The sequence below is a fragment of the Drosophila yakuba genome, chromosome 3L (genome assembly GCF_016746365.2).
Source record: "Drosophila yakuba strain Tai18E2 chromosome 3L, Prin_Dyak_Tai18E2_2.1, whole genome shotgun sequence".
Classification (NCBI taxonomy): Eukaryota; Metazoa; Arthropoda; class Insecta; order Diptera; family Drosophilidae; genus Drosophila; species Drosophila yakuba.
In genome coordinates this window covers 4,064,436-4,090,442 of record NC_052529.2, presented here as the reverse complement: position 1 = coordinate 4,090,442, position 26,007 = coordinate 4,064,436, and the positions used below count along the sequence as shown (strand labels likewise).

At 42.4% G+C, this 26,007-nt stretch overlaps 7 protein-coding genes across 8 annotated transcripts in view; 3 read left to right on the top strand and 4 right to left on the bottom strand.

Moving 5' to 3' along the window:
• The window catches only part of LOC6532831 (tight junction-associated protein 1), a 40,056-nt gene extending 30,413 nt beyond the window's left edge, over positions 1 to 9,643 (bottom strand). The window contains exon 1 of the mRNA XM_015194141.2: positions 9,372 to 9,643. Coding sequence (XP_015049627.1) covers positions 9,372 to 9,392 — 21 coding nt within the window. The 5' untranslated portion in view covers positions 9,393 to 9,643. The remainder of the gene's footprint in view (positions 1 to 9,371) is intronic.
• A 415-nt stretch (positions 9,644 to 10,058) lies between these two features.
• On the top strand, positions 10,059 to 10,589 carry LOC6532830. Its single transcript, XM_002093531.4, has 2 exons — positions 10,059 to 10,252; positions 10,321 to 10,589. The coding sequence occupies exons 1-2, from the start codon at positions 10,138 to 10,140 to the stop codon at positions 10,353 to 10,355; spliced, it is 150 nt and encodes a 49-aa protein (XP_002093567.1). The 5' UTR covers positions 10,059 to 10,137; the 3' UTR covers positions 10,356 to 10,589.
• A 270-nt stretch (positions 10,590 to 10,859) lies between these two features.
• Positions 10,860 to 13,376, top strand: LOC6532829 (solute carrier family 35 member C2). Its single transcript, XM_002093530.4, has 4 exons — positions 10,860 to 11,087; positions 11,152 to 11,785; positions 12,452 to 12,704; positions 12,763 to 13,376. The coding sequence occupies exons 2-4, from the start codon at positions 11,171 to 11,173 to the stop codon at positions 13,302 to 13,304; spliced, it is 1,410 nt and encodes a 469-aa protein (XP_002093566.1). The 5' UTR covers positions 10,860 to 11,087; positions 11,152 to 11,170; the 3' UTR covers positions 13,305 to 13,376.
• A 672-nt stretch (positions 13,377 to 14,048) lies between these two features.
• Positions 14,049 to 15,757, bottom strand: LOC6532828 (cyclin-J). The gene is made up of 4 exons (XM_002093529.4): positions 15,547 to 15,757; positions 15,281 to 15,467; positions 14,777 to 15,199; positions 14,049 to 14,726 (listed from the first exon to the last, which is right to left on the bottom strand). Exons 1-4 carry the CDS (start codon positions 15,628 to 15,630, stop codon positions 14,260 to 14,262), a joined length of 1,161 nt encoding a protein of 386 aa, XP_002093565.1. The 5' UTR covers positions 15,631 to 15,757; the 3' UTR covers positions 14,049 to 14,259.
• A 120-nt stretch (positions 15,758 to 15,877) lies between these two features.
• Positions 15,878 to 19,927, bottom strand: LOC6532827 (probable RNA helicase armi). Its single transcript, XM_002093528.4, has 6 exons — positions 19,484 to 19,927; positions 18,975 to 19,403; positions 18,306 to 18,908; positions 17,286 to 18,248; positions 16,419 to 17,222; positions 15,878 to 16,364 (listed from the first exon to the last, which is right to left on the bottom strand). Exons 1-6 carry the CDS (start codon positions 19,925 to 19,927, stop codon positions 16,068 to 16,070), a joined length of 3,540 nt encoding a protein of 1,179 aa, XP_002093564.1. The 3' UTR covers positions 15,878 to 16,067.
• Positions 19,927 to 21,133, bottom strand: LOC6532826. Of its 2 annotated transcripts, none has more exons than XM_002093527.3 (3): positions 20,981 to 21,133; positions 20,775 to 20,902; positions 19,927 to 20,117 (listed from the first exon to the last, which is right to left on the bottom strand). In XM_002093527.3, exons 2-3 carry the CDS (start codon positions 20,868 to 20,870, stop codon positions 19,938 to 19,940), a joined length of 276 nt encoding a protein of 91 aa, XP_002093563.1. In that variant the 5' UTR covers positions 20,871 to 20,902; positions 20,981 to 21,133; the 3' UTR covers positions 19,927 to 19,937. The 2 variants fall into 2 exon arrangements, with proteins under 2 accessions (XP_002093563.1, XP_039230902.1); XM_039374968.2 differs by having other exon boundaries at positions 20,775 to 20,925; positions 20,981 to 21,121.
• A 280-nt stretch (positions 21,134 to 21,413) lies between these two features.
• The window catches only part of LOC6532825 (eukaryotic translation initiation factor 5B), a 33,156-nt gene continuing 28,562 nt past the window's right edge, over positions 21,414 to 26,007 (top strand). The window contains exons 1-5 of the mRNA XM_002093526.4: positions 21,414 to 21,662; positions 21,727 to 22,200; positions 22,275 to 23,428; positions 23,758 to 25,177; positions 25,320 to 25,452. Coding sequence (XP_002093562.1) covers positions 22,130 to 22,200; positions 22,275 to 23,428; positions 23,758 to 25,177; positions 25,320 to 25,452 — 2,778 coding nt within the window. The 5' untranslated portion in view covers positions 21,414 to 21,662; positions 21,727 to 22,129. The remainder of the gene's footprint in view (positions 21,663 to 21,726; positions 22,201 to 22,274; positions 23,429 to 23,757; positions 25,178 to 25,319; positions 25,453 to 26,007) is intronic.

Genomic DNA, 26,007 nt, shown 5'->3' with positions numbered 1-26,007 from the left:
GTCTTTCATTTGTTGCTTTTGTGCCGAAAAAAAAAAGCAACAGGAAAACGCGGGAGAATTTCTTATCAGTCTTACCGAGGATGTTGCCACATTCCTTCACTGCTTATTTACAGTTATTCGGTTGCTCATTTTCCCCATCATTTTCCTTCTTCCCCACACAAGGACTTACAAGGATGTACGAACCGGAAGTGTGGACTCCAACTTAGACTTGCAACATAGGAATAATTCGCATCATTACAAAGTGTGATGAGTAGGCAGGGATTTCTAGTTGAAAATTTATATAATTTTATAAATCACTGATATTATTATCTTCAACCTTGAATTCGCATAAGAAAAGGTGGCTAAAAGTATGCCTTATATTTTAAAGGCAGATACTTTTAGGCACCCTTAGAACCTTAAATTGTGTATTTCCTCTGCTTGATGAACTAACTTTACTGTTCAGCCTCATTTGAGGGGATAATTACAGATTACCCAAAGGCCCCGGCCACCTCGATTTCGAGCTTGTTGTTTCAGTAACCCAAAACTCGCGACTTTTTCCTGGTTCAATCGATAAACAAATGCGGTAAACATCAATGGGCAGCGGAACTGCCTTCCCAGCGGAAAACGCACACAAGAGTGCTTGGGCAAACAACCTCGTTGGATGATGAATGGAAGGTCAATTGCCGTGACCCCCAGCGCAAAGGAAATAAAACTGGGGCCAGTAGCAGCGCTGACATTTAACGCAAAGCGACGCGAGCCTGTCAATGCCAATGTCCTGGATGAGAAGCCAGCATACGAGGATGCAGGATGCGAGAACGCGAGGAGGAAAGGAGAGAAATGGAGCCGGGGCAACTCGAGATCCCGACGAGGAATGTTTATGCGAATGCTTGGGCACAAAAACATACGTGACGTTCCCCAGTTTTCCCACCCAATCTCGTTCACTTCGACTCTCCAGCCGCCCTTCCTATTCATGGATGTCCTGCAGTCGAAGAAACTTGACTTCAAATAATGAGCCTAGGCACATGGAGGAAAATTTCCACTTAAGTAATTAACACTTTTTAAATCATAATATTGATTATTTAAAGCATATGCGTATGCAACAATAACATTTGCAACTTAAACTCATTCTTTTCTTAAGGCGCCCAATTTGCAACAACTTTTTAAGTGATTTCAAATACTCACTTCTTGATTTCTAAAACTAAAATTATGTGTATAATAATTCCAAAGAAACTTTTTTTCAACATTATTTTTCCAAGTGTCCTTAAGCGGCGGAAGCGATGTGCACCGACTGACAGCTGAAGGAACACGAATAAACGAGAAGTCTGGGCTCTGAGTTCTGGGTTCTGGGTTCTGGGTTGTGGCATCGGGAGAAGCGAAATCCCTCAGCTGGAAAAATGCCTCATCTTGGCCTGACAGTTCGCCGAGTTGCGTCAACTTGTCGTCATATTTTTCAGTCAACTGAAAGTTCTCTATGACTTCCTCGATATGAGGATGTGTGTATGTGCTGTGTGTGTGTGTGTTGTGTGTGTAACAAGGCGACAGTGGTCCTAGTTGGGTGTGTGGCTGTGTAATTAGGATAATGGTTGCACTGGCAAACCATTCAATATCATATTTTTTTAGAATGCTCGGCAATCGCTTAGTGTTCTTTTGCAATTTGCAGAGCGATTTACCACGACACCTTCATTTTAAATTTATGCTGTTTAATCAGGATCTTCTAGCTAAAAGTCTGTGTATATACTATAGTTAGTAGATATGTACATATAGTTGGTCTATAGTTAGTCTATGCCTTACATTTGGTACTAACTTTTAGATGTTAATAAACTGGTCTGCATTACTTTAACTTACGCTTATAAATCCAATACCGTACTAGTTCATGATATTTGCTTTATTTTCCTTTTAAGCAACTTACTTATCCCAATTAAAATAGTTAGCATAACCACTGTGCATTATCGTTTGGCGCACAGAAGGGCCCTAAATGTGAATTGTATGTATCCGGGCGCATTTCTTATTGTGCCTATCTGTTTCGGGTTGAATATTCCGAGCAATTTTCGCCTGACACATTATGTTAATACGCTTGTAGCTTAACGCTGCCAAATATTGAACTACATATGTACATATGTATGTATGTACTTACATGAGGCAGTTATCGTTTTGTATTCAAATCGAAACACGCACACACGTGCCCCACAAAAAAAAAAAAAAGACGCGCAAAATTTATGCACATTTTGATGACATTTTGAACGCATAACGCAAAATGTCAAATACATAAAAATGAAAAGCCGGTGAAACGAGTTACGAAGTGAAAGAGTAAACCAAATGTCGAAATCATTTCATACAACACACGCACACACGAAATTCCAAAAGTCCCTTTTTGTACAGAGCGAGAAAATATTTAAGGTGGTTTTAATATTTATTTTATATTTAAAGTTTTAAAAACCACAAATATTTTATTTATATTTAAATATTTGTTTATTTGAAAGTGTGCTAATTTGTAAAAGTTCTACAATACTAATCGACTGATTGTAATAATAATTTCGCAGTGTATTAAAATACATATCGAATAACGCGAAGCGGAAATCGATGACGGCCATTTGCCGTAAATTGAGGCATTTTGCCCCAACACTCTTGTAATTGTACCGCTGAAAGATGGAAAGTGACGATGGGGGAAAAAGGGGAAAAATGGGTGGGTTGCGGGGAAATGGCTGGGAAAATGTAGAAAATATAGAAAAGGGGCGGAGGCAAGGCTATCTGCTCTGCGGCTGCGACACATTCAGCCGGCTATTTTTAGCTCGATTTTCATTTAATTTGCTGCCCATGCTGCATAACTAAAAATGGCGAACGGTAGTCAGGAAAAGCACGGGAAAAGCGGAAAAACCAGGCGGCGGTTTATGTTTTTCAATTACTCTGGCCGCAAAATTTGCAATTTAGATAGCAATTTTTAGGGAACATTTCAGCGTTCAGTGTTTTTGCTTTGCTGCTTGTTTTTTTTTTGTCCACGCCCCCCATATTTATTTCATTTTTGTTTGGTAGTATCCGTGCAATTTGGCAAATTGTGTGCAGGGGGCAAAAACCACGTATGTGCGTGGCTAATACCAATTTCTAGTCAATTACGCAAAATTTGAATGTTTAAAGAGCCAACGGTTTTGTTTTTATTCTTTTTTTTTTTCATGCATGCAAGCGAACTCAATTTGTTGAGCGCAAACTTTTTGGGGGCAAATTGAAATTTCCCAAATCTCGTTAGCCGTAAACTTTTTGGATGGAATTTAATTGAGCCTAATATGATGCATGTGGATAAAGTTTTCAAGTTCAATCGTTAACAAAATTTCACATAATAAATCATCAACTCATCTGCAAAGTTAAACCAGCGATTTTCTAATTAAATTATAAATACAAATAGTTAATTTTAGGTGCAATAACGAAGCATAAGATGGTTAGTTATTACATTAAATGAACCTATGAAAACATAATGACCACATCTGTTTCCAATTGAAAATAAAGATATACCTGTTATTTTGGGCAAATGATAAATAAATTGTTTACTTAGTTTGTGTAGCAAATAACAATTTGTTGTACATTTGTTGACGCACGATAATGCTGCAAACAAAACATCCAACTTTTCTAATAATTTTAATTGGCATTTAAAATATTTACTATGCAAATTGTGTCGCCATGGGTTGTAGAATTATTTGTCTTTCATCTTCCTTCCTGCCGGTTTTCCTCCGGCTTTCCCCCGGCTTTCCTCGGGCTTTCCATATCCTTTGCACCTCCCCTCCCCGTTATCTGTGTGTGTTCAGAGACTTGGAAAATCCGTGTGCAATGTCAGTTGCAAAGGGGAAGAAGGGGAACTACGAGTATTTATGTGGGTGCAACGTGGCGTATGATTAATGAAAAAGGGGGTAGGAAAAGCGCATCATTTATACATAGTGCATATGGACAAAGTTGAGAGAGCATTGCCACTGGCAGATAAAGAAAAAAGCTAAGGGAAAAGCGAAGAAAAGCTGGGGTAAAGAGGGGATTGCAATAGGAATCGATTAAAAACAAAACGTTGATTGAATTTTCCCTGGCCAAAAGCAGTTATGACGAATAAAGAGAAATTGGACAAAGGAGAAAAGTGGGGAGCAGAAACTAAAGAAAGTCAGAAAGATAAAGCAGCAATGCAGCAGCAGTGGCATCAACAATAATAACAATCGGCCCCAACCCCCAAAATGCCAATTTCCACTTCTGCTTCTGTTCTTTTCTTTTTTTTTTGGCTAAAAGGGAAATAAGCAATTTCAGCAAATAAATCGTAAAAAGTAAAAGTAATAAAATCACGAAAATGAGAAAAGAAACCACACACACACACTCACACACGTGTGTGCATGAAGAAAATGATGGCAAAATGAAAATACTCGTTGCTATCAAAAACAGACAGCAAACGCAATCGCAATCGAAGTAACTGAGAAGAGCCGGCAAAATTGGGTGACTACGTAGGAGGGTGGGAAAGTCAGGGGGGGGTTGGGGGAAAAGCCAAGTTTGGAGCGTGAGATAACGCCTAATGTGGTGGAAATGGCGGTGCCAACAGTGGTGCAAAGGTCCTTGATTAAGAAAAGCCAAGAAAATGGGGGATAAAACATCACAAATTAATGAGTAAATGTTGGCACACGAATGCCGAAATCGAAGCAGGTTATGAAAATATTGATTTTGGCTCAGCTTTATTACTTAGAAAAGTATTTTTCGTTTGAGAATTGAGACGCATTTTTAAAGCTCTCCTCTTTTGCAATATAATCGTGTTAAATACTTGCATTTGAAGAACAAAGAAGCTTACAAAAATGTGCAAAAGTATTGTCAATTTTCCCAGACAAAATGAATTTTCTCGCAATTATTTTAGGAAATCCCTAAGCCTTACAGCAATTTACATACATAGAAATCATCAAATTGAATTGATTCGAACACTTGCCCGCATTCATTCAAACATTTCCCATCAACTTAAGCAGCTCGAGACTGGCAATTTTCAATATAATTGATTTCTCGCAGAGACAAAGCCATTGCCAAATTAATCTTCCCATTTCTATTGGCTACAAGTGAAATGCTAATCAAGCCGGCCAAAACAAACCGAAATTCGAGAGAAAATCGAGCAGGAGACTTATGAAGTCATACACACTTGGAACTTTTCCAGCTATCCTCACAAAAGAGCACAAAGAGCAGATGAAGAAAATGCCGCACACACTACACACACTCGAAGTTTTCCGACTTTTCCGGCCGCACGAAGGAAATGAGCAAGACATTGAGTCACCTCAGATTGTGGGAGTGTGGAAAAGCAATCAAAATACGGCAGAGACAAAGGCGAAGATAAATAGAGGCAGGCAGACAAGGAAAATATTGCCTTTTCAGTGGCGAGGCAACAGGAGAATGGAGAAAACCGCCGTGGAAATGGGGGAAAACCAAAAAGCCTTGCTTGAAAAATCACTTTTTCAACTAGTATATGAAAGGCATGAAATTTGAATTCCAATTAAGTTGCAAAACAAAATGTCCCTTTAAATCAGCAAAGGCTTCTGTATCATTTAGTTTTGCCATTTTTTTTTTTAAAGTGTCGAAGAGTATACAACAATAAAATAATATTTCAACTTGTAAGCCTTTGCCACACCATATCCTCAAATATATGCGGCAATAAATTAAATCAAAACATCTAGGATTTGACCTTGAGTGCCCGGGACAGATGAACACATCAAGGATGCACAAAGGGCAAGCAATTTTACGGCGTGCAGTCCATTGGCGGTCAGCTTGGGGCCATGAACCCCGCACATATCCTTTCGTTTTGTGTGTGTGTGTGTGGATGTCAGGACCTCGGGTGCAATTTCCACTCGCAGCATACACGGCACACACTCACTCACATGTTTGTGGGCGGGCAAATAAGCATAACGAGCTCCATTATCCTTGGGGAAAACTGGTTTGGGATGCAGACTTGCTTTTGCTCTTGCATTACGCATACGCCATGTGAGTCACAACGGAAAGCGCGGGGGGGGGGGGGGAGGGGCAACTGGGGAAAACTCTTTTGTTGCACCGCCAAATTGAAATAATATGCAGGGGACGGCATATATGAAAAGGAAATGGAAAAGCGAGTTCGCACAACCAAGAGATGAAAAAAGCATGAGTCAGCAGATGTTATGTATACACTTATCGCAGGATATGGGAGACCAAAGGATTAAGGGCGCTGTAGTCGCTCGCAAAATGGGAGATTTGTGCAATCGTAGAAATGTTGCTTTTAATAAATGCTCCAAATTGTAAAGTATGCTTTAGCAGTCATTTATCATTTATGATGCAGCCGTATTTTCCCGTAATTTCTTGCCCTACAATACAAGAGTTTATTTAATACATTTTTGTGTGCCTTTATAAAGTAGAAAAATGTTAACTTAATGACTAAAACAAGGACGCAGGACATCAGCCAGCCAGAGGATACAGATCCTGTAAACTAGAGGCCATTGTACACACGTAGGTCACAAGCGACAGTTGCTGCTCTTCTCTTGACTTTTGTTTTTGGTAGCGAGCTTGAAACGAGTTTCCCCCTTTGGCAGACCTCCCATTCACCCACCTGGGTTTTTCCCATTTTCCATTTTGCCGGCTGGGGCGGCATCATTAACATTATGTAAGCAACAAGAACAACAACAACAACCGGCGACAGCAACAGACGGTAGTGCTTTCACCTTTCCCCGCCTGCAAAACTACACCTGAAGTTGTAATTTATGCTCTGACAAAATGGCGCACACAAAAAAAAACACAAAGAATTGGGGGATGGAACGTGGAAAAGTGGGAAAAGTGGGAAAAGAGGCCTCTCGCGTAACAACAAATGGGGCTAGAAAGGTGGCCGAAAAGGGGAGCGCATAGTTGGCCTATGCACATATACTATATGTACGAGTATCTCAGGCGCTTGGCCTTTATGGCCGCATAAATTAAAGCATTGAAATATTTTACCATGAGTAATAGAAGAAGATATCAGGCAAAGCTAGACAAACTGAGAAGTTAGTTGATTTTTAAAAGAGCTACACAATGTCCCTAATACTTATAATCCGCGAAATAATAGAATGACTCTTAAAGCTTGTAAAATTAGTTTCATAACTCGAAAGCTGAGCTTGTTTGGGTATCTTTGTTAACACTTTTCTTATTCATGTTCAAACTTGGTTTAACAGATTTCCTTTCCTGAAAATTAATTTTACGACCGCAGCATTTGCCATCCGCATGAAAAGTATCTCCGATTTTCAACATTACATCCATCGCTGATGGCAGCAAAAACTTTAATGGCCGGCCATAAAGGAGGAACCACAGCGAATTGTTTGTCCTGCCGCCACAATTCCGAGTGGAAGAATGAGCCAAAGATACATAAGCCAGCACATGCATTCATTCACCTAGGTGAGGCAAAGTTTTGAGCAAACTGCATAAACGAAACTTCTTATAAAGTCTATAAAACGTAATGACTCGCGCTACATGCGCGCCCAGAAAAGTATGCAACAAAAGTTCCACTGACTTTGACTTGACAGGATGAAAATCAAGCAGAGCACAGGACTCGCGACTCGGGGAAATTCCAGCAGGAGAATATTAAGTTTTCCACGTTCCCAGCTGGGGGAATTGATTAAAGCCACAGTGGCAGGGAATGAGACGGATTTGGTGCAGGAATTAAATGAAATTGGAAAAGTTGGTGGCGCAACGAGGAAATCTTTAAATCTGATTAAGTTGAGGCTAATTTAGTCAAGTACCGAAGAGTTTTAAATGATCTTCTAATTGAGGCTTCACTAATTTAATTTAAACTAATATTTTAATAAATTCTGAAAACATTCCCAGTCATAAACATATTTACTTGGTAGAAATTCAAACGAATTTAATATAATTTATAGTAGAAATTCAAACGAATTTAATATAATTTATACGAATGCCTTTCGCCGAATGAATGCCAACAGAAATTTGGGTCAGAAGGGCTAAATTATATTGCATTGAATAAATTAAATTCTTGTTCAAACATTTACTTTTCTATTTGTAAGGAAAAAAACACATTTGCTTTTTTAGATTTATTGACAAATAGAAAGCAAAACTCAATCAATTAAGCAATTTGAAAAGTATATTTGCGAGAATTATTAATATAGAACTTTGTGGTATTATTTAATTGCTTTGTAATTGGAAAAACCACATATAATTATTGCAAATAGTAATGCAAATAGAATACTAAATTCACATGTAAATGTTTATTTTGCTAATTGACAACGATGCCGCATTTCTCAAAGGTAATGTAAACTTATAAATCCATTTTATAGGTTTTCAATATCATATCTTAAAAACTGTAAGCCTGCTGATAAAAACTGATTACTTAGTTAATCTATCATAGAGCTTCACTCCTGTTGTAGCATTTCGAAGCTCCACTGTAGCGACCTCCTCCATGTGCACTTATGACGTCAAGTCGAGTCGATTGGGGAGTGTGACTGCACTTGAAAATCGCCCAAGGCGCTCGGCAATCGTTGGTTGAAGGATGAAGGATTTTGTGCAACAAAATGTCAAATCACCGACACCAGGCCACCGATACTAGGACACTTTCACCCACACCGACAAGAGCAAACAGCAAATTTGCAAGCTACGTCGCGTCAATGTGTTTGTATTGGCTGTAACTGTGTTTGTATTGTGCACTTCTGTGTGTGTGTGTGTGTCTATGTGGGTGGACGGGGAATTGAAAATGGTTTGCAAAATGGCAGCTATTTATATTTGGCCAGGAGTCGTCTGCACTTGTCACACTGATTTCTGCCGATTAGAAATTAATCGAATTTTACTGTCAAATCGAAAGCGGCGGGCGTTCAGGAAGTTGGCGCTACGTTGCCATGGAAATGCAAAAACAAGCAGGCACAGACACGCACGCATACCACGGCACAGAGGCGGGAGTATCCTGTAAGTTAGGGTGACTCCAAAAATATTTTCGGTTACTTCTGTGATTTATTTCGAGGCTCATCCCCAGGGACTTAAAAAAAAGTAAATTATCATATTAAAATACCATTTTGCTATCAGTAACTTTAGTTCTTTCTTGCAAAAAACAAGTATTTATAAAAGATTACTATTCTCAGAACTCCGTTCAATAAATTCCTTTACAGGAACTAAATGTTACGAATGCGACTAATCAGGGAGTGAAATCTGCACTTGACTCCTGGTTCGTCCTTTGAAATTGAGCCACCCTAATGGGCGCACACACACACACCCACAATCTCGCAGACTGGCAGACACTGACACTGAATGTTACGCAGTCGGCGGTCTTATAGGCAAAATACCGTAACATTTCGCCCGATTGCTGATAATCTGCATTTATATAAGCTGGGAAAATTAAAAGGGGCTCCCATAAGAGGTCCTTTGCGATATTTGATTGGCATTACTTTGACTCCTCTCACCTGTTCCACAACTGTCGACATTTTGTTTTATGTTTTTATTTAACTAACTGCACTGCTCGATATATTTTGCTTCACTGTGTCGCTGGTGCCTTTAGCACACTTTGTTTCAAAAAAGGATTCGAAAATTTATTTTTTAAAACCGCACCGCATTTTGGTTGTGTTTTCTTTTTCTTTTGCCTTGATTTTACAATTGTACGAGCTTTTGGGAGAGAATTCTTTAGCTTTGAACGCGCAACGAATCCGACGAGTTGCTGCTGCTGAAATCAACTAAAAATCCTTTTTTTGGCGAGCAGGATACTCACGGATTTTTATCCTTGCTTGCGCTTAGTGTGACCACACGAATGTTGGAAATATACCGAAATATACCGATGCAAAGATTTGAAAAGAGGTGGAAAACTTAGATATTTTGGTTTGCAGCTGTGCTTATGCTATCCTCTGTTAACTAACAGTTTGGATTATATTGCTGTTTGAATATAAATAAAATTATATTGAATTAAAATACATCAACTTATGCTAGCCTCTGTTAACTAACAGTTGTAATTATATTGCTGATTGAATATAAATAAAATTATATTTACTTAAAATACATCAACATATTATGCCCAATTTGAAAATGAAATTGTTTTCATTGTGCTGAATGTTAACATATAGAACTATTTGCCGGACTGTATGTTTGAGCCAACCAGGAACGGTCACTCTAAAATACTTTTTCGGCGCAACTCGCACGTTTTCCTTGTAAATAAATAAATAATATATTAAATCAAAGATGTTCCGCCTGCAGCAGTCGCAACCCGATCCCGCCGAGGAGCAAAAACGCGTGGCCTCCGAGGTCCGCTTCAATTTCATCTTATTTGGAACTATTATAGCCGCTGTTCGGCTGGGTATGTGAAATTCTTATGTAAAGTCACTCATTCTCTTATATTTGTCATTTGTTTTTTTGTGTAAATAGCTCCCGTGGTCCTCAAGCATTTAAATACAGCATAGAAAAGGATGATCAAAGATGACACATGAGCGTTTACCTATGTGAATACGTTATCAATTACCTAGTTGTTCAAGAAATTCTAGCAAAATCCTATGCAACTGGCACGCGAAATGCATTTATTTAAGAGCACTTTGACCCATTTGATTGTGTTTACAGTTTAAATCGAAGGCATATTTAATGTTTGGTGACTGTCGAGCAGATGCAAGTGAATAAAAAACAAGAAACGTAAATTACAATCCAACGCTATTGATTTTTTAAATAATAGGGGACTTTTTGAACATATGGGATTGCAAATCTTTTTACTGGCTTTGTTTATATAGGTTTAAAATACAAACAAAACCCAACGATCTTAATAAAAGCTGTTTAAATAATTTTGACAAGTTCGCGCAATCGATATATCGATAACGCACACCCACTGGGCACCAGAGCTGGCACTTCTAGCAAAACTCGCTGTACTGCTCCTCCCACGCCAGTCAAATCTGGCGGGAAACAAGCTGAACGGTCATCGCTGCCTGTGTATAAACAGTTGGCAAGAAACGAAGTCGAAAAACAGAAGTTTTGCTTGAAATGGCACCGTAAAAAGCCATTAAAAAACTTCCATTATTGTACGACCGAGTCTGAATACATATATGCATATAGAGTAGTAGCAGATAACAGGCAGAGGGGCTGAAAAGCAGCGAAACACCCGGAACATATTGATACATATGGACGTAGACTTCAAGATAACGAAAGAAGTAAGTTGCCGCGTCGCGTTTTTTTATATATTTACCTTTTACTAGCTGTATCTTTTGTTCTCAGGCATTTCCGATAATACATAATGGTGGCGGCCAAGTACGAGCGGCTGAATACCAGTGGTGAGGCGGGTGGCAACGGAAATGGAAATGCCAGCGATGCAGAAGACGAGGAGATCGAGCTCCATTTAGCTCAGCAGTCGCAGCTGAGCAATGGCCATCGTTTGCGGCAGAGCAACTTCAAGTACGCCAGCGGTACGACCGGATCCGGCGAGACACCGGGTAGCACCGAAACGGCCACGTTGGCCCAGGAAAGCATGATGATGCAGATGGCCGTGGGCACACTGGCCATTATCCTATTGTATCTGGCGCTTTCAATATCGCTGACATTCTACCAAACGCACATTAACCGGGAGATGCCCTTTCCGCTGACCATCGTGACCTATCACCTGGTTGTGAAGTTCCTTCTGGCGGCCACGGCGCGCAAAATCTACAGGATGCGAGTGGGCCGGTCGCGGGTTCAGTTGGATTGGAGGCTCGCCCTGAGGAAGATGGCACCAACGGGAGTGGCCAGTGCCATCGACATTGGCTTCTCCAACTGGGGCCTGGCTCTGGTACCCATTTCCCTCTACACCATGACCAAGTCCTCCACCATCGTCTTCATCCTGCTCTTCGCCATCGCTTTTGGACTGGAAAAGAAGGTAAGACAATGGGCTTTCCAATTAATACAGACTGAAATAGAGAACATACACGTTAAAGAGTTTTTATGAGCCTTATCTATTGAATTGTATACAAAAACTCACATGCGCAAAAAGGTTTACAACTTTTTAAGCTTCTTATCTAGGTGATAGAGTAATTTGAGTTGAAAACGCTTGTCCTGAAATACATATCTTAATCTTTAACAGAGTTTCACTAACTGTATTGATAACCCTTAATGATTTTGAAACATTTTTTAATTCACTTAACATTTACCAAAAAAAATCACTGAATGATAAACTATTATCTTCCAACAGCAACACGATAAAGGAAAGATAAAAAACATTATCTGTGATATTATTTTTGTAGACCACAAATGTTGCATTATTATCAGTTAATTGTAAGCAATCCATATACCCAGTCATTTTACTTGTTGATAAGTAATTTGGCATATTTATAAACATGCAATGATTTGGTAATAACTTTAGAGCAGATGGCTATCAGTTAGCTAATATAAACGGAAATAAAAATAGCACTAAACTGGTTTAGAAACTTGCTGGTCTAGTTTCTTTGAAGTAGATTTGAATTGTTGAAACCCCAAAAGTGAAAGCGAATTATGCACCTTTTTTGTCCAATTATGATTATGCATTAATGGCATTCTTTACTTTCAGAGCTGGTCTCTGGTCTCGATTGTGGGCCTCATAGGCATTGGCCTTCTGATGTTCACCTACAAGTCAACGGACTTTAATGCCCTTGGCTTCTTCTTCATCCTTTTCGCCTCGTTGAGCAGCGGACTGCGATGGAGTTTTGCGCAGTTCATAATGCAGAAATCGAAGCTAGGCTTGCACAATCCCATCGACATGATATATTATATGCAGCCGTGGATGATTGCCTCACTGGTGCCCCTCGTAATTGGAATCGAAGGTTTGCTTGTAGCTCAGTGTGCAAAAATGAACATTTAATTATGACCAATCCTTTCCAGGTGCCAACCTCATCGTGGTGATAGAAGATCTGCACAACCACACCTCGAATGAGATAACTTGGGCCATTGCGAGGATAACAGTGGGAGCATTGCTCGCTTTTTTCATGGAGTTCAGCGAGTTCCTAGTGCTGTGCAAGACCTCCAGTCTGACGCTCTCGATAGCTGGGATATTCAAGGATATCTGCCAGTTGGCATTAGCTGTGACCATCAGGAACGACCACCTGAGTGTTATCAACACCATTGGCCTCGCCATTTGCCTGGCGGGTATCTTTTGCCATCTCCTGCACAAGTACTCCAATATGAAGGAGATGCAGAAGCAGCAGGAGTTGTCACTTGAAAACGACCATGAGGAGTCTTCCCCTGGGGAGTACAAATTCAACGAGGGCAGTGCCATTGTGGGTGTCCATGTGAAATCGCATTCCACACTGACGGTGCCATTGCTGGAGCAAACCGATTCGGAGGACGAGTCTGGTCCAAGCAACAAACAGAACGCCTCCGATGTGATCTTCGACGTGCTGAAGCGACGCGACATGCAGCGATGAAAGCCAATCCTTGTACAGATGTCCTGTTGATGTAAATGTTGTAAATTCAAGCTACTTTTATGTTTACCAGCACCTTTGCCCACGAAACTACTTACCACACTTACCACTACTGGGATGGCAATGCAGGTTTAAGTAAGTTAGTTAGTTTGACACTCTTCATTCCTTCCGACACCGATTCCCCGAATCGCCTCGATGCATTCCCGCCTTGTGCATTTAAGAGCTAGGCTAGATATGTGAGACGTATATCAAATTGATGTGTGTGTGCTATCCTCTAATGAGTAACACTCATATTTAAATTGATTTCATTTTAACGACACGAAATCGTAGGTACAAAGGGTAATCTTTGGACAATCAATTAATCTTTCTGTGCACTGGCAACAATCTATTACATCCTTTAATATCAGATAATTTTGATCTTTTCGCATTCGAGAAGCTATAAATGTATTGAGACTGTCCAGAGTTTACTTGAGTTCCGAAATCTATCTCGTTTCTTTTTTGTAAAAACTCAATCTTAAGTCATACAACCTATGTAAAAATAAGAAAGCCTTAATGACCTTTTTATTGTTCCTTAACTGACATCTTTAATTTGGCATTCCAAATTTAATTGTAATCCTTTTTAGTTATAAGAAATTTTGAATTTGAAAGCTCCCGAAAATGTCTGATTAAATTAAACAAGGGCCATTGTTTTTTAGCAAATTATTAATAATGTCTTTGTTGTTTTTAGTTGATAATACATCTTTTTTGTTGAGTTTTTGACATTTTATATTCATAAGTTTATAAGATAATTTCAAATATATATTAATTACATATATATTAACGCATAACATAACGATTATAATATGGGTGAGGTTCAACTCAATTGAACAAGACCATATCTACGTAACCGATGTCATTTCACCTTTAAACCATTTGGATTTTCTCCAAATGGAAATAGCTTCTTCTTTTCCTTGTGTTACTAATCTTTGGGATCACTTTCCACTTTGGCGTGTTTCAATGGGTGGAGGTTTTCAGAATCGTCTTCAAAGCGCGGCCGCTTCAACTTTGTTTGCTCTTTGGGAAGTAAAGTGGTGGAATGTGGAGGTGGATCCTGCAACTGCACGGTGATAATGTTGTAGGTCTCTACTGTGACCACTTCATCAGAGACCACCACGTTAGTGTTTTCAGTGAAGGACTCTTCAAATCCAGAATCGGGACTGGCTAAATTCTGGTTGATCTGAATGGAGGGACCGTCGTAATCGGGCTGAATAATCTGGTAATAATGATAGTCGGTCAGGATGTTCATGTACGGCTCCACTTGGGCCTCGGTGTAAGAGGTCAGCCCAACGAGGTACTGCGACCAGCACCGGACCCCGCTGACCTGGCGAACTGCAGCAATGCAGGCGGCAGCCAAAAGCGATGGCAGATCATTGGCAAATCTGGAAACTGAGGGTATTTTTGGTATCATGCTGCTTCCTTGGCAATTCCGTACTCACTGTGCAATGTGTAATCCGCCATGCGAAGCAGCAACTGAGCCAACATGGACAGCATCTCTTCGAAGCTTATATATCGCTGATATGGCTGGATGTAATGGTTCCTCTCGCACTCATCCAACATCTCGGTGTAGTTTTTAAAATCGGAGCGAGTGAGAAAACTGCAGGCGAACAGCTCCACAAAACTGGCAGTTGTGGGACGCACCAGCTCGAAGTTGAGGAAGCACAGGATCTTCCTTTCCACAGCCTTGTACTCGAATGCCGTATAGGCGTTCTTCACCATTCGGTTCATTTCGCTGTAGTGCGGAATAAACGCATCGGTGTTTTCGATCTGCGCTGCGATGTGAAGACAGGTGATGGCCACCAGGAAAAGCTTGTCCGGACGGATTTTGTAGTGATCAACAAAGCGATCCATGTAGTAAACGGCTGCAGGAAAACGAACATAAGTTACATACAGAAGTTACAATGAGCTGTACGTGAAGCGAGGCTCCACTGTAATGTGCTCACCCAGGTGCAGAGCACAGCGACTGAGCTTGTGGGCGCGGGTCGCCAGTTTGAGCAACTGCAGCATTCTTTGTCGCTCGCTCAATTGCGGCGAAAGGAAAAACATCGGCCGCCGGCGGAGTTCTTGCTCCCTCATGGTCAAAAATATATCCCGGGCATAGTCACTGAGCCAATGCGTCTTAGCCAGGCGCTAAAAATTGATATTTAGGAAAATACATATGAACATAAATAAATTCTGACACGCAAAAGTTAAGCACATGTCAGTTTACCTCGACATCTGCTTGCTGGGAAGTCTTCTTCAATTTGTGGTCGACGACGAAGATGTTCTGCTCGGCAGCCACATTCTGCTCCATTATATCGAAATATCCTGCAGATATTGAATGTCTAAAATCACGAATTTTAAGGCAACAACTTTACGGCGGAATAAGCAAAACAAAAGGAGCGCTAACATGGCGGTATAACGGCTCCGGCCAGTGCTACCACACTGCTAAACTAAGCCAGCCGCGTTGCCAGACTGCAGAAAGTGGAATGCAGTGTTTTAAGTTACATATGCACTTGGGAAATTTACCGTTTGGTAAAAGTTTGTTGAAAATACAAAAATTAGTTTTAAGCCTTTTATTTAGTCAATAACAAGTGGTTTCCTAACATTTGAAACCAAATAAACTGTCATATATTCTTAGTTCAAACCAACATATTTGGATTAGTTAACCTGTAGTCTGTAGTTGCTTCTTACATGCAAATAATACTTTTTGCACAGTTAACATACAGGGTGCTATTTTTGGTAGTTAAGTTAAGGCACGAATGTTTCCAAGCGAACAGGGTCCTCATCTTCCTGATTCACCACCGATTGAGGCAGGTCACATCCAAAATAAGCGTTATTGTTGGCACAGAACAGGATGAGCTGGCGCCAGCATTCGTCAACGGCTAAAAGATGGGGATTCCCAAAGATGATCATCATGGCCCGAGCTCGGGAAATGGCCACGTTCATTCGCTTGCTGCAACGCACGAAACCCAAGGATAACCGGGCATCCATGCGCAGAATCGATTCTGACGAACGCACCGTAGAGATGAGCATTATGTCTCGTTCCTGGAAATTAGGAACGTTTAGGGTAAAGTTAATATCGACTAGAATTCCGCCCACCTGTCCCTGAAACTCCTCGACGGAACCAATCTTCGGCATGACCACATCGGTGCCAATGAACATATTCCGCAACATCTTCACCTGCTTCATATAGGGCGTGAGTATACCGATCTGGTCTGCAGTCACATTGGCACGGTACAGAGCGATGGTCATCAGGAACACTTCCTTGACCTCTTGGGGATTGTACCAAGAAGGAGAGTCGTTCTCCTGCCTGTTTTCTCCTGTGATTCCATAAAAGAAAGTGCCGTGCGCTAGTGGCATATCTTTTTCGGGCTCAAACACACACCGCAGTGTACTTAGCAAGCGGGACTCCCTTGAATCCTTTTCGGAAACCACTGGGATCAGTTCGTCATCGTAGAAAAGCTTGCTATAAATGTTCATAATCGACGGTAATGCTCGGTAATTGTACAATAATTTGGTCAGCACAGCTGGATTGTAGCCTGAGCTTTCGGGATATCTCTGAAGATCCCTTCGATATGGCGAGCGTTCTAGCAATCTCTCCAGGAAGGATATGGAAAAACCTCTTTCCGCGGCAAAACGATTGGTGATAATAGGCTGCAGTTGGCGAGGATCACCTGACAAAATAACTTGACACCGTTTCTTCGTTAGCATTACAGTGGGTATCATTGTTTCTGGTTCAGTGGATTGACCAGCTTCATCGAAAAGTACGTGAGTAAAATGACCCGGTGGAAAACCCATTTGTAAAAAGTTCCCCAAAGTTGTGCACGTGGAGATGGTAATTCGATGAGTACCCATAAACTTTGCTTGGCAGCGAAGCTTCAATCCCGATTCGGTGACCACCATCTAATAGAAAATTAGCCAAGAGTATTAAGTGCACATTTAAAATGATTACATATTTATACTCACTTTGTCCTCGCAGGTGCCCACAGCCCCGACATCAGTTGTGGCGCAGTAGCTCATCAGTTCTGGCGGAATCAAGTCTCTCTCCACTTGATTTTGTGACACGAGGCGAATAAAATCCCCCTGAAGCAGAGCTTTACTATCGATGAGTCTCTTTGTCACCAAATCCGCTGAGCTGTTTGATGGTGTTCCCACCAAGATTCGGGCACCAGGCAGATTCCTAACCAACTGGAGTAATGTCTCCACCAGGGTCACTGTTTTTCCAGTGCCTGGGGGCCCAAAGATTACATAAGGAATATCCTCCGCCTCACCGCGCAGGATATTGAAAACAGCTCGTTTTTGGATAGAATTGAGCGACTGGTTATACCACGGTAATTTCGAATCATACAGGTACATGTCATCACCCTTCATATGGACATCCAGCTGGGGATTCTCGCGCTTGGTTACCTTACTGGGAAACAGGAAATTCTCGCCCATTACTCTTACAATTGTGGAAATGGCATGGTGCTGCTTGCGATATGTGTAGCGCGAGAAGTAGAACTCTAGTCGATAATCCTCGCCATTATATTTCTCCTGGAAACTGGCGTGAAATTTGAGTAGTACCCGATTGAAGAGCACCTTATGGATAATGCCCTCGTAGGACTTGTTGCTCCGGGAATCAGGATCCGCCCAGGGGTTAATGGCTCGCACAGTATCGCCCACGACCAGCGAGGGACGACGCTCGGCTAGATTCTCGATCTGCAGCGCAAGGAACTCTCCGTCACGCAGAAAATGTGCTCGGTCCCTGTCGTAGTTGCGGAAGTTTACGAAGCACTCGATCTCCTCGAGGTGCAGGAGCAAGCTGAAACGCTGCATATAGTTATTAACGCTAAGAGGTTCCGTGAGGCATGGATGGTGCTGCTCGATGGCATCGAACATTTCTTGTCGCCGTTCAATGGTCAAATAAATTTGACGCAACTTCTCGGGCACCTTAAAGAAACAATAATATTAAAAACAAGCATATAATTTAGACTAAGCACTCCTTACCTCAAAGAAACCCAAACGCAAGGCCACAAATCTGCGCTTGGTAACAATGTGTTGTCCTGGGATCACATCCACCTTGTTGCCCCAAACTTGGTTGGCGTAGAATCGGGACCTCTGGTGGATGTTACGTCCCGGAGCCATCAGAGCTTCAGCTGCTATCATACGTTTCTCAGCTTCAGCGGCTTCCTCCTTGGTTTTGCACACGATCACTGTGAAGACGCGCCTCACCTTAAATCGATCGAAATTCAGCTCGAAATTTTCGATTGCTTCACCCAAAAACTGCGTGTGGATCTCAAAAGTCATCGTTATTTCGCAGCCGCTGCCTATGTCCATGGATTCAAGAGGCGTCACCACGCTCAATTGGGACTCACTGTCATTGCAGACGGAAATGCTCTCCAGGCGCAAAGTGCGACTCAGGTTGTTGGTCAGCTTTAGCGACACATTCTGTTTCTGCCAGAGTTCTGTGGTGATAAAGCGATTTACACCAGTCACCGTCACTGCTTGTGCACTGCTGGAAGATGCCAAACTTCCCTGTTGAATAACTTTGGTTGCCCCAAAATTCTTCTCCAGCGGAGTAATCTTAATAGCGCGTCTCGTAAATTTTGACTGGTGGATTAAAACACACTTATTAAGAGAAAATCTGAAGATTTTATTTAGATACTTTTTACTTACATACTGGCACTCGATGAGATCGGCGAGCACAAAGTCGCCCAGATGAAGATCTGTGCCGGTGGGCACGTCCGCCTTTAAAACGTAGGTTTCCGGACCCAGCACAGCTAGATCCGTGTATACGCGCTCCACAATGCACTTTTCGCCATCTTCAATGCGCGTGGGGTACATCTTGGTCACCTGCAGTATTTCTCCCTGCTTGTCCACAAAACCATCATCCAGCTGAATGTTGCACTCTAGACGCACTCGATCTCCTGTCGTTGGGATGAAGTTCATCTCGATATTGTCTAGCTCGACCGTAAGTTGTCCGTATTCCGTTTCCACGTCTATGGAAGATGCCAGACGCTGGCTAATCAGACCCAAAACGCTCCTTGTTTCGGTGTTAAAGTAGGTGGGCTTTTCGTTTTTTAGGTTATCCAAAGCTTGTTCAATCTGACAGCGATTAGGATTGCAAAGACATTAAGCGTTGGCTTCTAAGGAATGACTAATACAACTACTAACGATGAGCCCACCTGATTTTGGTTTGTATCCTCCCAGCAGTGTTCAAGGATACGCGTCACCTTGACCACTCGCAAAGTTTCCCCCGTCGTAAAAGTCAAATATTCCACTACACATCCGACGTGTAGCTCCAAAAAGATATTCCCCGCTACCTTGCTTTCGAATAAAACGTCCTTGTCGATGACTCCACCATCGCTGGCTAGACTGGTAATCACTCCCTTTCTGGCGGTGCAGGAACCCTCCTTATTGATGTCCATTTCCGAAAGTCCCTGCGTAAGCTGACCGATCTTGTTGCCTAAAACCGCATCCATTTTGTATGGATTTGCCTTAAGCTGATGATCCACCTTCTCCTCCATTAGTTTTTGATCTAGAAAGCGATTCTCCCGATCCAAGCATTCCAAGATATCCTCCCGGTCACGATCCGGGTTGGTAAAAAACTTGCGAACGTATGTGAACATTTTTGGGTTTCTACTGCGCTGCTTTCTTGTCGAGACTCTCGTACATCCAGTCGGTTTCGCTGAGGTAGCCCAATTCCTTGCGCAGATTCTGCAGCCGCTTCAAGTGGGTCTCCGTCGTCTCTGCAGCCTTCCCGCCCTCGGCTTCGGTCTGCGATTCCGCCTTGTCAGCTCCGATCTCGGGTTTCTTAGCCTGGAAATGGGGACACTTCTTATTGTAAACATTTGAAAATGAAACTAGTAGCGTTCAGTCACACCGACGGATTAAGTTACCTATAATTTTCATTTAAAAATCATTTTTTGATAAAAATATTGAACAGTAAAACTTCCACGGACATGTAGTAAAAAAAATTTAATTAGACGATAAGTGTCGTCACTTATATCCTCAATATCTGTATACATATGAAGTTTGCTTCGAGGAAGGGAACTTACAAGTCGACAATGAAAAACAAAATATATCCGTCTCAAATTTTTAAGAGTGCGATTGGAAACTGTATATTTTGTACGTACATACAATGTACATTAGAAATTCTGAAACAAAAAAAACTTAGTACAATTCAATTAATTCAATTCAAAAAATTTGTTGCAATATGATATTGTTAGTTTATGTCCTCATAATAATACACATTGTTATGAAAGTGCACCGGAAATATTAAAACTACGAGTTATTGTTTTGTTTTTCAGTGTAACTTGTAAAAATAACTGTAAATACGCAACAGTTTGAATGGAAGACAAGCAACCACAAGTTTCATGACAAAAGGAAGCAACAGTTTTTACGGTTATCCCTGTGCTGATTTCGTCTCTTTCTTTCCCGCACAAGTACACATGGATGACAACAACAAATTCATACCTCTGCTTCACCAGATTCTACGGGAATGTTGGTGGCGGTACCGCTCGTGGATGCTTCTTCTTTGATGGTAATACTTCCGGATGCTTCGCTGGACATTGTCCAATAGCCAATTTTCCCTCGATTTCAAGCTGGGAATCAAAAATTGGAGTTCCTTACCGGCTTTTTGCAAATTTACAGCCGGATTTGCACTGATCGCTTGTACTTACGAAAATTCGTAACGCAGTTGAGTTGGTGGATGCACTGCACGATAAGTCCTTAGACTACAGAATATAAATTGTCGTAGTATTCGAAAAAACTGGCGATCCAAATTTCGAGCATAAAGCGTCTAAGCGAACTTTTAAGAGTGACCGCATTTAATACTTCAGAAAATACTGAAGGGAGCAACCAGTGGTATTTTCATTGTACACTTGCTGAAGGAATGAATATAACTGTTCAAATAAGTTTGTTTAAACTATGGAAAGAATATTGCATATATATAAAATGTAAAATATGTATGTATGTTCGATCATATGTATATATATGCTGGGACTACCTACATTATTGTTTACTTATCTGCTGATAAGAACATAGTAGAACATAGACGTCTGTTAAATATCAAGAGTACCTGCTACTTTTCTGTCATTAATCTTAAATAATTATTAATAGTTCTGAAATATGCTAATAAACTTTCCGCAATCCGTTGAGCCTTTCGAGTATATGTGTACAGAAAGACCATAAATGGTTTCCTTATTTTCTCCAGAAATCTCCTGTGTTCAATGAAATTCGAGAATATGTTCAATACTTTTCGCAGTTGAATTCGTATATAAAACCAACTGCCTTATGTGTCAGGAGTTTAAAACTGCGCCGATAAATGGTCTCCGAAAACAGCGCACGCCGGCGCTGTATATTGTAAATACAAAATTTGTTTTAATGTTCAATTATTTACCTTCAAAACAAAACACCCTCTGAATAGGTAACTACAGGGTATAATCGATAACTTGAGTTCAGCCTCCGTGATTTTGAGCAATCCACCCCCATGGTCACACTGCCTGCGCAACCCCCCCGCACCTACACACTCGACCAACGTGTTTGTGTGCAGAATATTCACGGCTAAATAAAACCGAAAATTGGCAAACCGCCGTGTCAGATTTAGCCGTTGATTGCTCAATTCCGTGGGAGCAGGACCTCGTCGAAGGAGCCACCAAAGCGGAGTCACGATCAGAAGATCACCAGCACCAGGAGCACCCAACGGAAAGTCTTCCTCCTCTTTTTCTTGGCTGCCGAGGCGTCGCGTGTGCGGATCTTTCAGCGGTGAATAACCCACGGCTTTTTGTTTTCGGCCAGCGGAGGAGCGTGTTGCAGTCGCAAGCGGGAAGATGGTTAAAGCTAAAAAGGGCAAGAAAGAGATACTGACCAAGGTCGAAGGCGGTTCCTCGGCGGACGAAATGTGAGTCTTGTGCAAGTGCATGCCCACCTGCCAACTTGGCAAACTTTCTAACGTCTTATTATTCAATCTTACAGCTCCGATGTGGACAGCGATCAGGTGAGCCTCAACAACAAGAAGAACCAACCCCTGAAGGGCAATAAAGCTGGCGACGACGATGTTCAAGCCGTGACCAAAGGGGTCAAGAAGCTTAATGTCAAGGGAAAAGGCAAAGCAGGCAAAAATGACGACTCCGATGAAGAGGCGGTGGTGCCCGCCAAGGGCAAAGCTTCCAAGAAGTCCGCATTTGAGCTGCTAATGGACGACGACGATCAGGACGAGCCCGCCGCCCAGGAAAGCCAGTCTGAGGAGGAGGAAAAGGTAGTAGTCGCCAAGAGCCAGAAGAACGAGAAGAAGGGCAAAAAGGCCAAGCGCAAGGGTAAGGACGATGACGATGAAGATCTGGACAAAGTTCTGGCTGAGCTTCAAGCGGAATACGCCGGCGAGGCTCCTCCTGCTTCCACCACGGTTGTTTCCCCGGAAGAACTGGCCGATGAGTTCTCCAAGAAAAAGAAGAACAAGAAGCAGACCAAGCAGGCTGCTGTGGCTGATAACGCGGGAGAGGATGAGGCCAGCGAGGACGATGAGGGCGGCAGCACTGTGAAGTCAGCTGCCCAGAAAAAGAAGGAGAAGAAGGAGCGCCAAAAGAGGGAGGCTGCTCTCGCCAAGCAAAAGGCAGCTACCGAACCCAAACCTAAGCCCGTGGAGAAACCTGCGCCAGAACCAGAGCCTGTAGCTACCGAAGAAGTCCAGGCCGAAACCCAAGAAGAAGAGGAGGAAAAATCCTCCAAAAACAAGAAGAAGGGTAAGAAGGATAAGAAGGCCGAGCCTGAGGAAGAGAAGAAGGACACCAAGAAGAAGGGTATGTCTGCCGCCATGGTGGCGGCCATGCAGGAGCAGCTAAGAAAGCGCAAGGAGGAGGAGGAGCGCCTGGAGCGAGAGGAGGCAGAGCGAATTCGTCTGGAGGATGAGCGCGAGGAAGCCCGTCTGGAAGCTGTGCGTCTAGAGGCCGAGAGAAAGGAGAAAAAGAAGCAGCGCGAGGCAGAGCGCAAGGCTCGCTTGAAGGCGGAAGGCAAACTGCTTACCAAGAAGCAGAAGGAAGATAGGGCTAGGGCACAGGCTCTCCTGGAGTCTCTGAAGGCTCAGGGTCTCGAGATTCCGGATCCCAATGAAAAGCGACCCACGCGGCCAGGTGATTTCATTTCATTAATGGTTCTACAAAGCACCAAAAATTATTACTTTTTTGTGACCTGATAATTAATTATATCTAGTTTTGATAAAGCTTTGTATATATAGTTGTCTTGCAAGTGAAAGTTTCTTTAACCATTATTTGTATAGTTTTTATATATCACTTTTTATGTAAATGGTTTGGCTTTCTCCATACATTTGTATGCAAAGCACTCGGTTTTTGTGTTGCTTTGCAACATTACTAGCTTATAATCTAAATATCAGGCGCAAATAGGATATTCCTAATTTTACGTTTGCTTATTTAAGTTATCGCTAACATTTAATGCCTTTCAGGAACTCGCATCCGTCCGAACAAAAAGAAGGGCCCCAAAGAGGAGACCACCGAGGAGGAGGCGAAGGCAGCGGAAGCCCAAGCGGCCGCCGCTGCTGCTGCTGCAGCTGCTGCCGAAAAGGCCGAGGAGGAGAGGGTCAAGGAGAGTTGGGATGCAACCGATAGTGAGGCTGAGCCAGAGCCCGAGGAGGAAACCTCGCAGGCCACTAACAATGGCAAGACCGAGGCTGCCGAGGAAGAGGACGAGGATACCGAGGACGATGAAGACGACGAAGATGATGATGACAGCGATGACTCCGATGAGGATAGCGATGATTCCCGTGAAGTATCGGTGTTGGCCAATGACCCAGAGTCACGACGACTGCGTGCGGAAGCCCGAATTCTGAAACGTCAAGCAGAGGCGGAAAAGAAGCGCTCAACCGACGAACTCAGAGCCGGAGTTGTTTGCGTGCTGGGCCATGTAGATACAGGAAAAACCAAGATTCTGGACAAACTGAGGCGCACACACGTCCAGGATTCGGAGGCGGGTGGCATTACCCAGCAGATTGGAGCCACAAATGTGCCCATCGATGCCATTAAGGAACAGACCAAGTACGTAAAGGCGGCCGCTGGATTTGAACATCGCTTGCCTGGTCTATTGATCATCGACACACCCGGCCACGAGTCCTTCAGCAACCTAAGGAACCGAGGATCCTCCCTCTGCGACATAGCCATCCTGGTGGTGGACATTATGCACGGCTTGGAGCCGCAAACCATCGAGTCCATTCAGCTGCTCAAAAAGAAGAAGTGTCCGTTCATTGTGGCCCTGAACAAGATCGATCGCTTGTACGATTGGAAGCAGTTGGGCAGACGGGATGTGAGGGATGTGCTTAAGGAGCAGCAGAGCAACACACAGCTGGAGTTCCAGCAGCGCACAAAGGACGTGATCCTGCAGTTCGCCGAGCAGGGCTTGAATGCTGCTCTGTTCTACGAAAACACGGATCCGAAGACTTACATCTCACTGGTGCCCACTAGTGCAATTTCGGGCGAGGGTATGGGCAACCTGCTCTTTATGATCGCCGACTTCTGTCAGAATATGCTGGCCAAGCGCCTGATGTACTCCGAGGAGCTGCAGGCCACCGTGTTGGAGGTGAAGGCACTGCCAGGTCTGGGAACCACCATCGATGCCATTCTAATTAATGGAAAGCTTCGCGAGGGTCAAACCATGGTTGTGGCCGGCACAGATGGTCCCATAGTCACCCAGATCCGCTCTCTGTTGATGCCACAGCCCATGAAGGAGCTGCGTGTGAAGAACGCCTATGTGGAGTACAAGGAAGTAAAGGCGGCACAGGGTGTTAAAATCGCCGCCAAGGATCTGGAGAAGGCTATTGCGGGCATCAATCTGCTGATTGCCCACAAGCCCGATGAAGTTGAGATTTGCACGTAAGTTTAATTTTAATTTTTATTTTATGTCTAAGACACCAAATGCATTCTCCATTAATGTTTAGATGGAAAGATAGATTCTATTATAATCTATGATATATTTTATACCCAAGTCTAATTCTGTGCACTTGTATTATTTCAGCGAGGAAGTTGCCAGGGAGCTGAAGAGTGCCCTTAGTCATATTAAACTGGCTCAGACAGGCGTTCATGTCCAGGCTTCCACGCTGGGTTCGTTGGAGGCTCTGCTGGAGTTCCTGCGCACATCTAAAATTCCTGTAAGTACTCATAATATGTTCTTAAATGTATTAAGTAGATTAAAGAAATACGTTTTCAAAAGTTTGGTGCCAATGATAATTTGGTTTACCTGTTAAAATTTATTGCATACTTTCTGGCGACAGAAAGCCAAATGCTATCGAAGAATCTGTTTGCATTTATTTATACATTTATTTACTCACTTTTCTGCTAAATGAAATGATAGCTTATGCAAATAATATTCGCAGTACAACTAGCCAATCAAAGATTTCCCATCGTTTCTGTCGAATTTGTTTGCAGTTAGAAATACAAGCATGGGATGCAATCCAGGTTTGCCCACATTTTCTGCCTAATTCATTAACGCCCTTTTAAATCAGTGCATCTGTTAGTAGCTTTGCACCCGCCTGATAAATAATGAAGTACACGTGCCTAGTGCAACAAATTCGAAATGAATAACAATCCCGACACAGAGGGATGGAAAAATCCCCCAGGAAAAAAGAACTCAGACGATGCGCTAACATAATTTCGCACCGTTTGTTTAGACAATTACCCAAGAGAATATTTTCGAGCCAACCAAC

What these genes read in the sequence shown, in the direction of transcription:
- LOC6532830 (XM_002093531.4), top strand. Translation starts at nt 10,138, where the DNA reads ATGTTCCGCCTGCAGCAGTCGCAACCCGATCCCGCCGAGGAGCAAAAA. An exon ending in TATAGCCGCTGTTCGGCTGG is followed by an intron (nt 10,253 to 10,320) that starts GTATGTGAAATT and finishes TTGTGTAAATAG; the next exon opens with CTCCCGTGGTCCTCAAGCAT.
- LOC6532827 (XM_002093528.4), bottom strand. Translation starts at nt 19,927, where the DNA reads ATGTTCACATACGTTCGCAAGTTTTTTACCAACCCGGATCGTGACCGG. An exon ending in AGGATACAAACCAAAATCAG is followed by an intron (nt 19,404 to 19,483) that starts GTGGGCTCATCG and finishes AATCGCTGTCAG; the next exon opens with ATTGAACAAGCTTTGGATAA. An exon ending in TGCGTTTGGGTTTCTTTGAG is followed by an intron (nt 18,249 to 18,305) that starts GTAAGGAGTGCT and finishes TGTTTCTTTAAG; the next exon opens with GTGCCCGAGAAGTTGCGTCA.
- LOC6532826 (XM_002093527.3), bottom strand. Translation starts at nt 20,870, where the DNA reads ATGTCCAGCGAAGCATCCGGAAGTATTACCATCAAAGAAGAAGCATCC. An exon ending in TAGAATCTGGTGAAGCAGAG is followed by an intron (nt 20,118 to 20,774) that starts GTATGAATTTGT and finishes CCCCATTTCCAG; the next exon opens with GCTAAGAAACCCGAGATCGG.
- LOC6532829 (XM_002093530.4), top strand. Translation starts at nt 11,171, where the DNA reads ATGGTGGCGGCCAAGTACGAGCGGCTGAATACCAGTGGTGAGGCGGGT. An exon ending in CTTTTGGACTGGAAAAGAAG is followed by an intron (nt 11,786 to 12,451) that starts GTAAGACAATGG and finishes CTTTACTTTCAG; the next exon opens with AGCTGGTCTCTGGTCTCGAT. An exon ending in CCTCGTAATTGGAATCGAAG is followed by an intron (nt 12,705 to 12,762) that starts GTTTGCTTGTAG and finishes AATCCTTTCCAG; the next exon opens with GTGCCAACCTCATCGTGGTG.
- LOC6532828 (XM_002093529.4), bottom strand. Translation starts at nt 15,630, where the DNA reads ATGGAGCAGAATGTGGCTGCCGAGCAGAACATCTTCGTCGTCGACCAC. An exon ending in TCGCTGTGCTCTGCACCTGG is followed by an intron (nt 15,200 to 15,280) that starts GTGAGCACATTA and finishes GTTTTCCTGCAG; the next exon opens with CCGTTTACTACATGGATCGC. An exon ending in GGCGGATTACACATTGCACA is followed by an intron (nt 14,727 to 14,776) that starts GTGAGTACGGAA and finishes AAATACCCTCAG; the next exon opens with TTTCCAGATTTGCCAATGAT.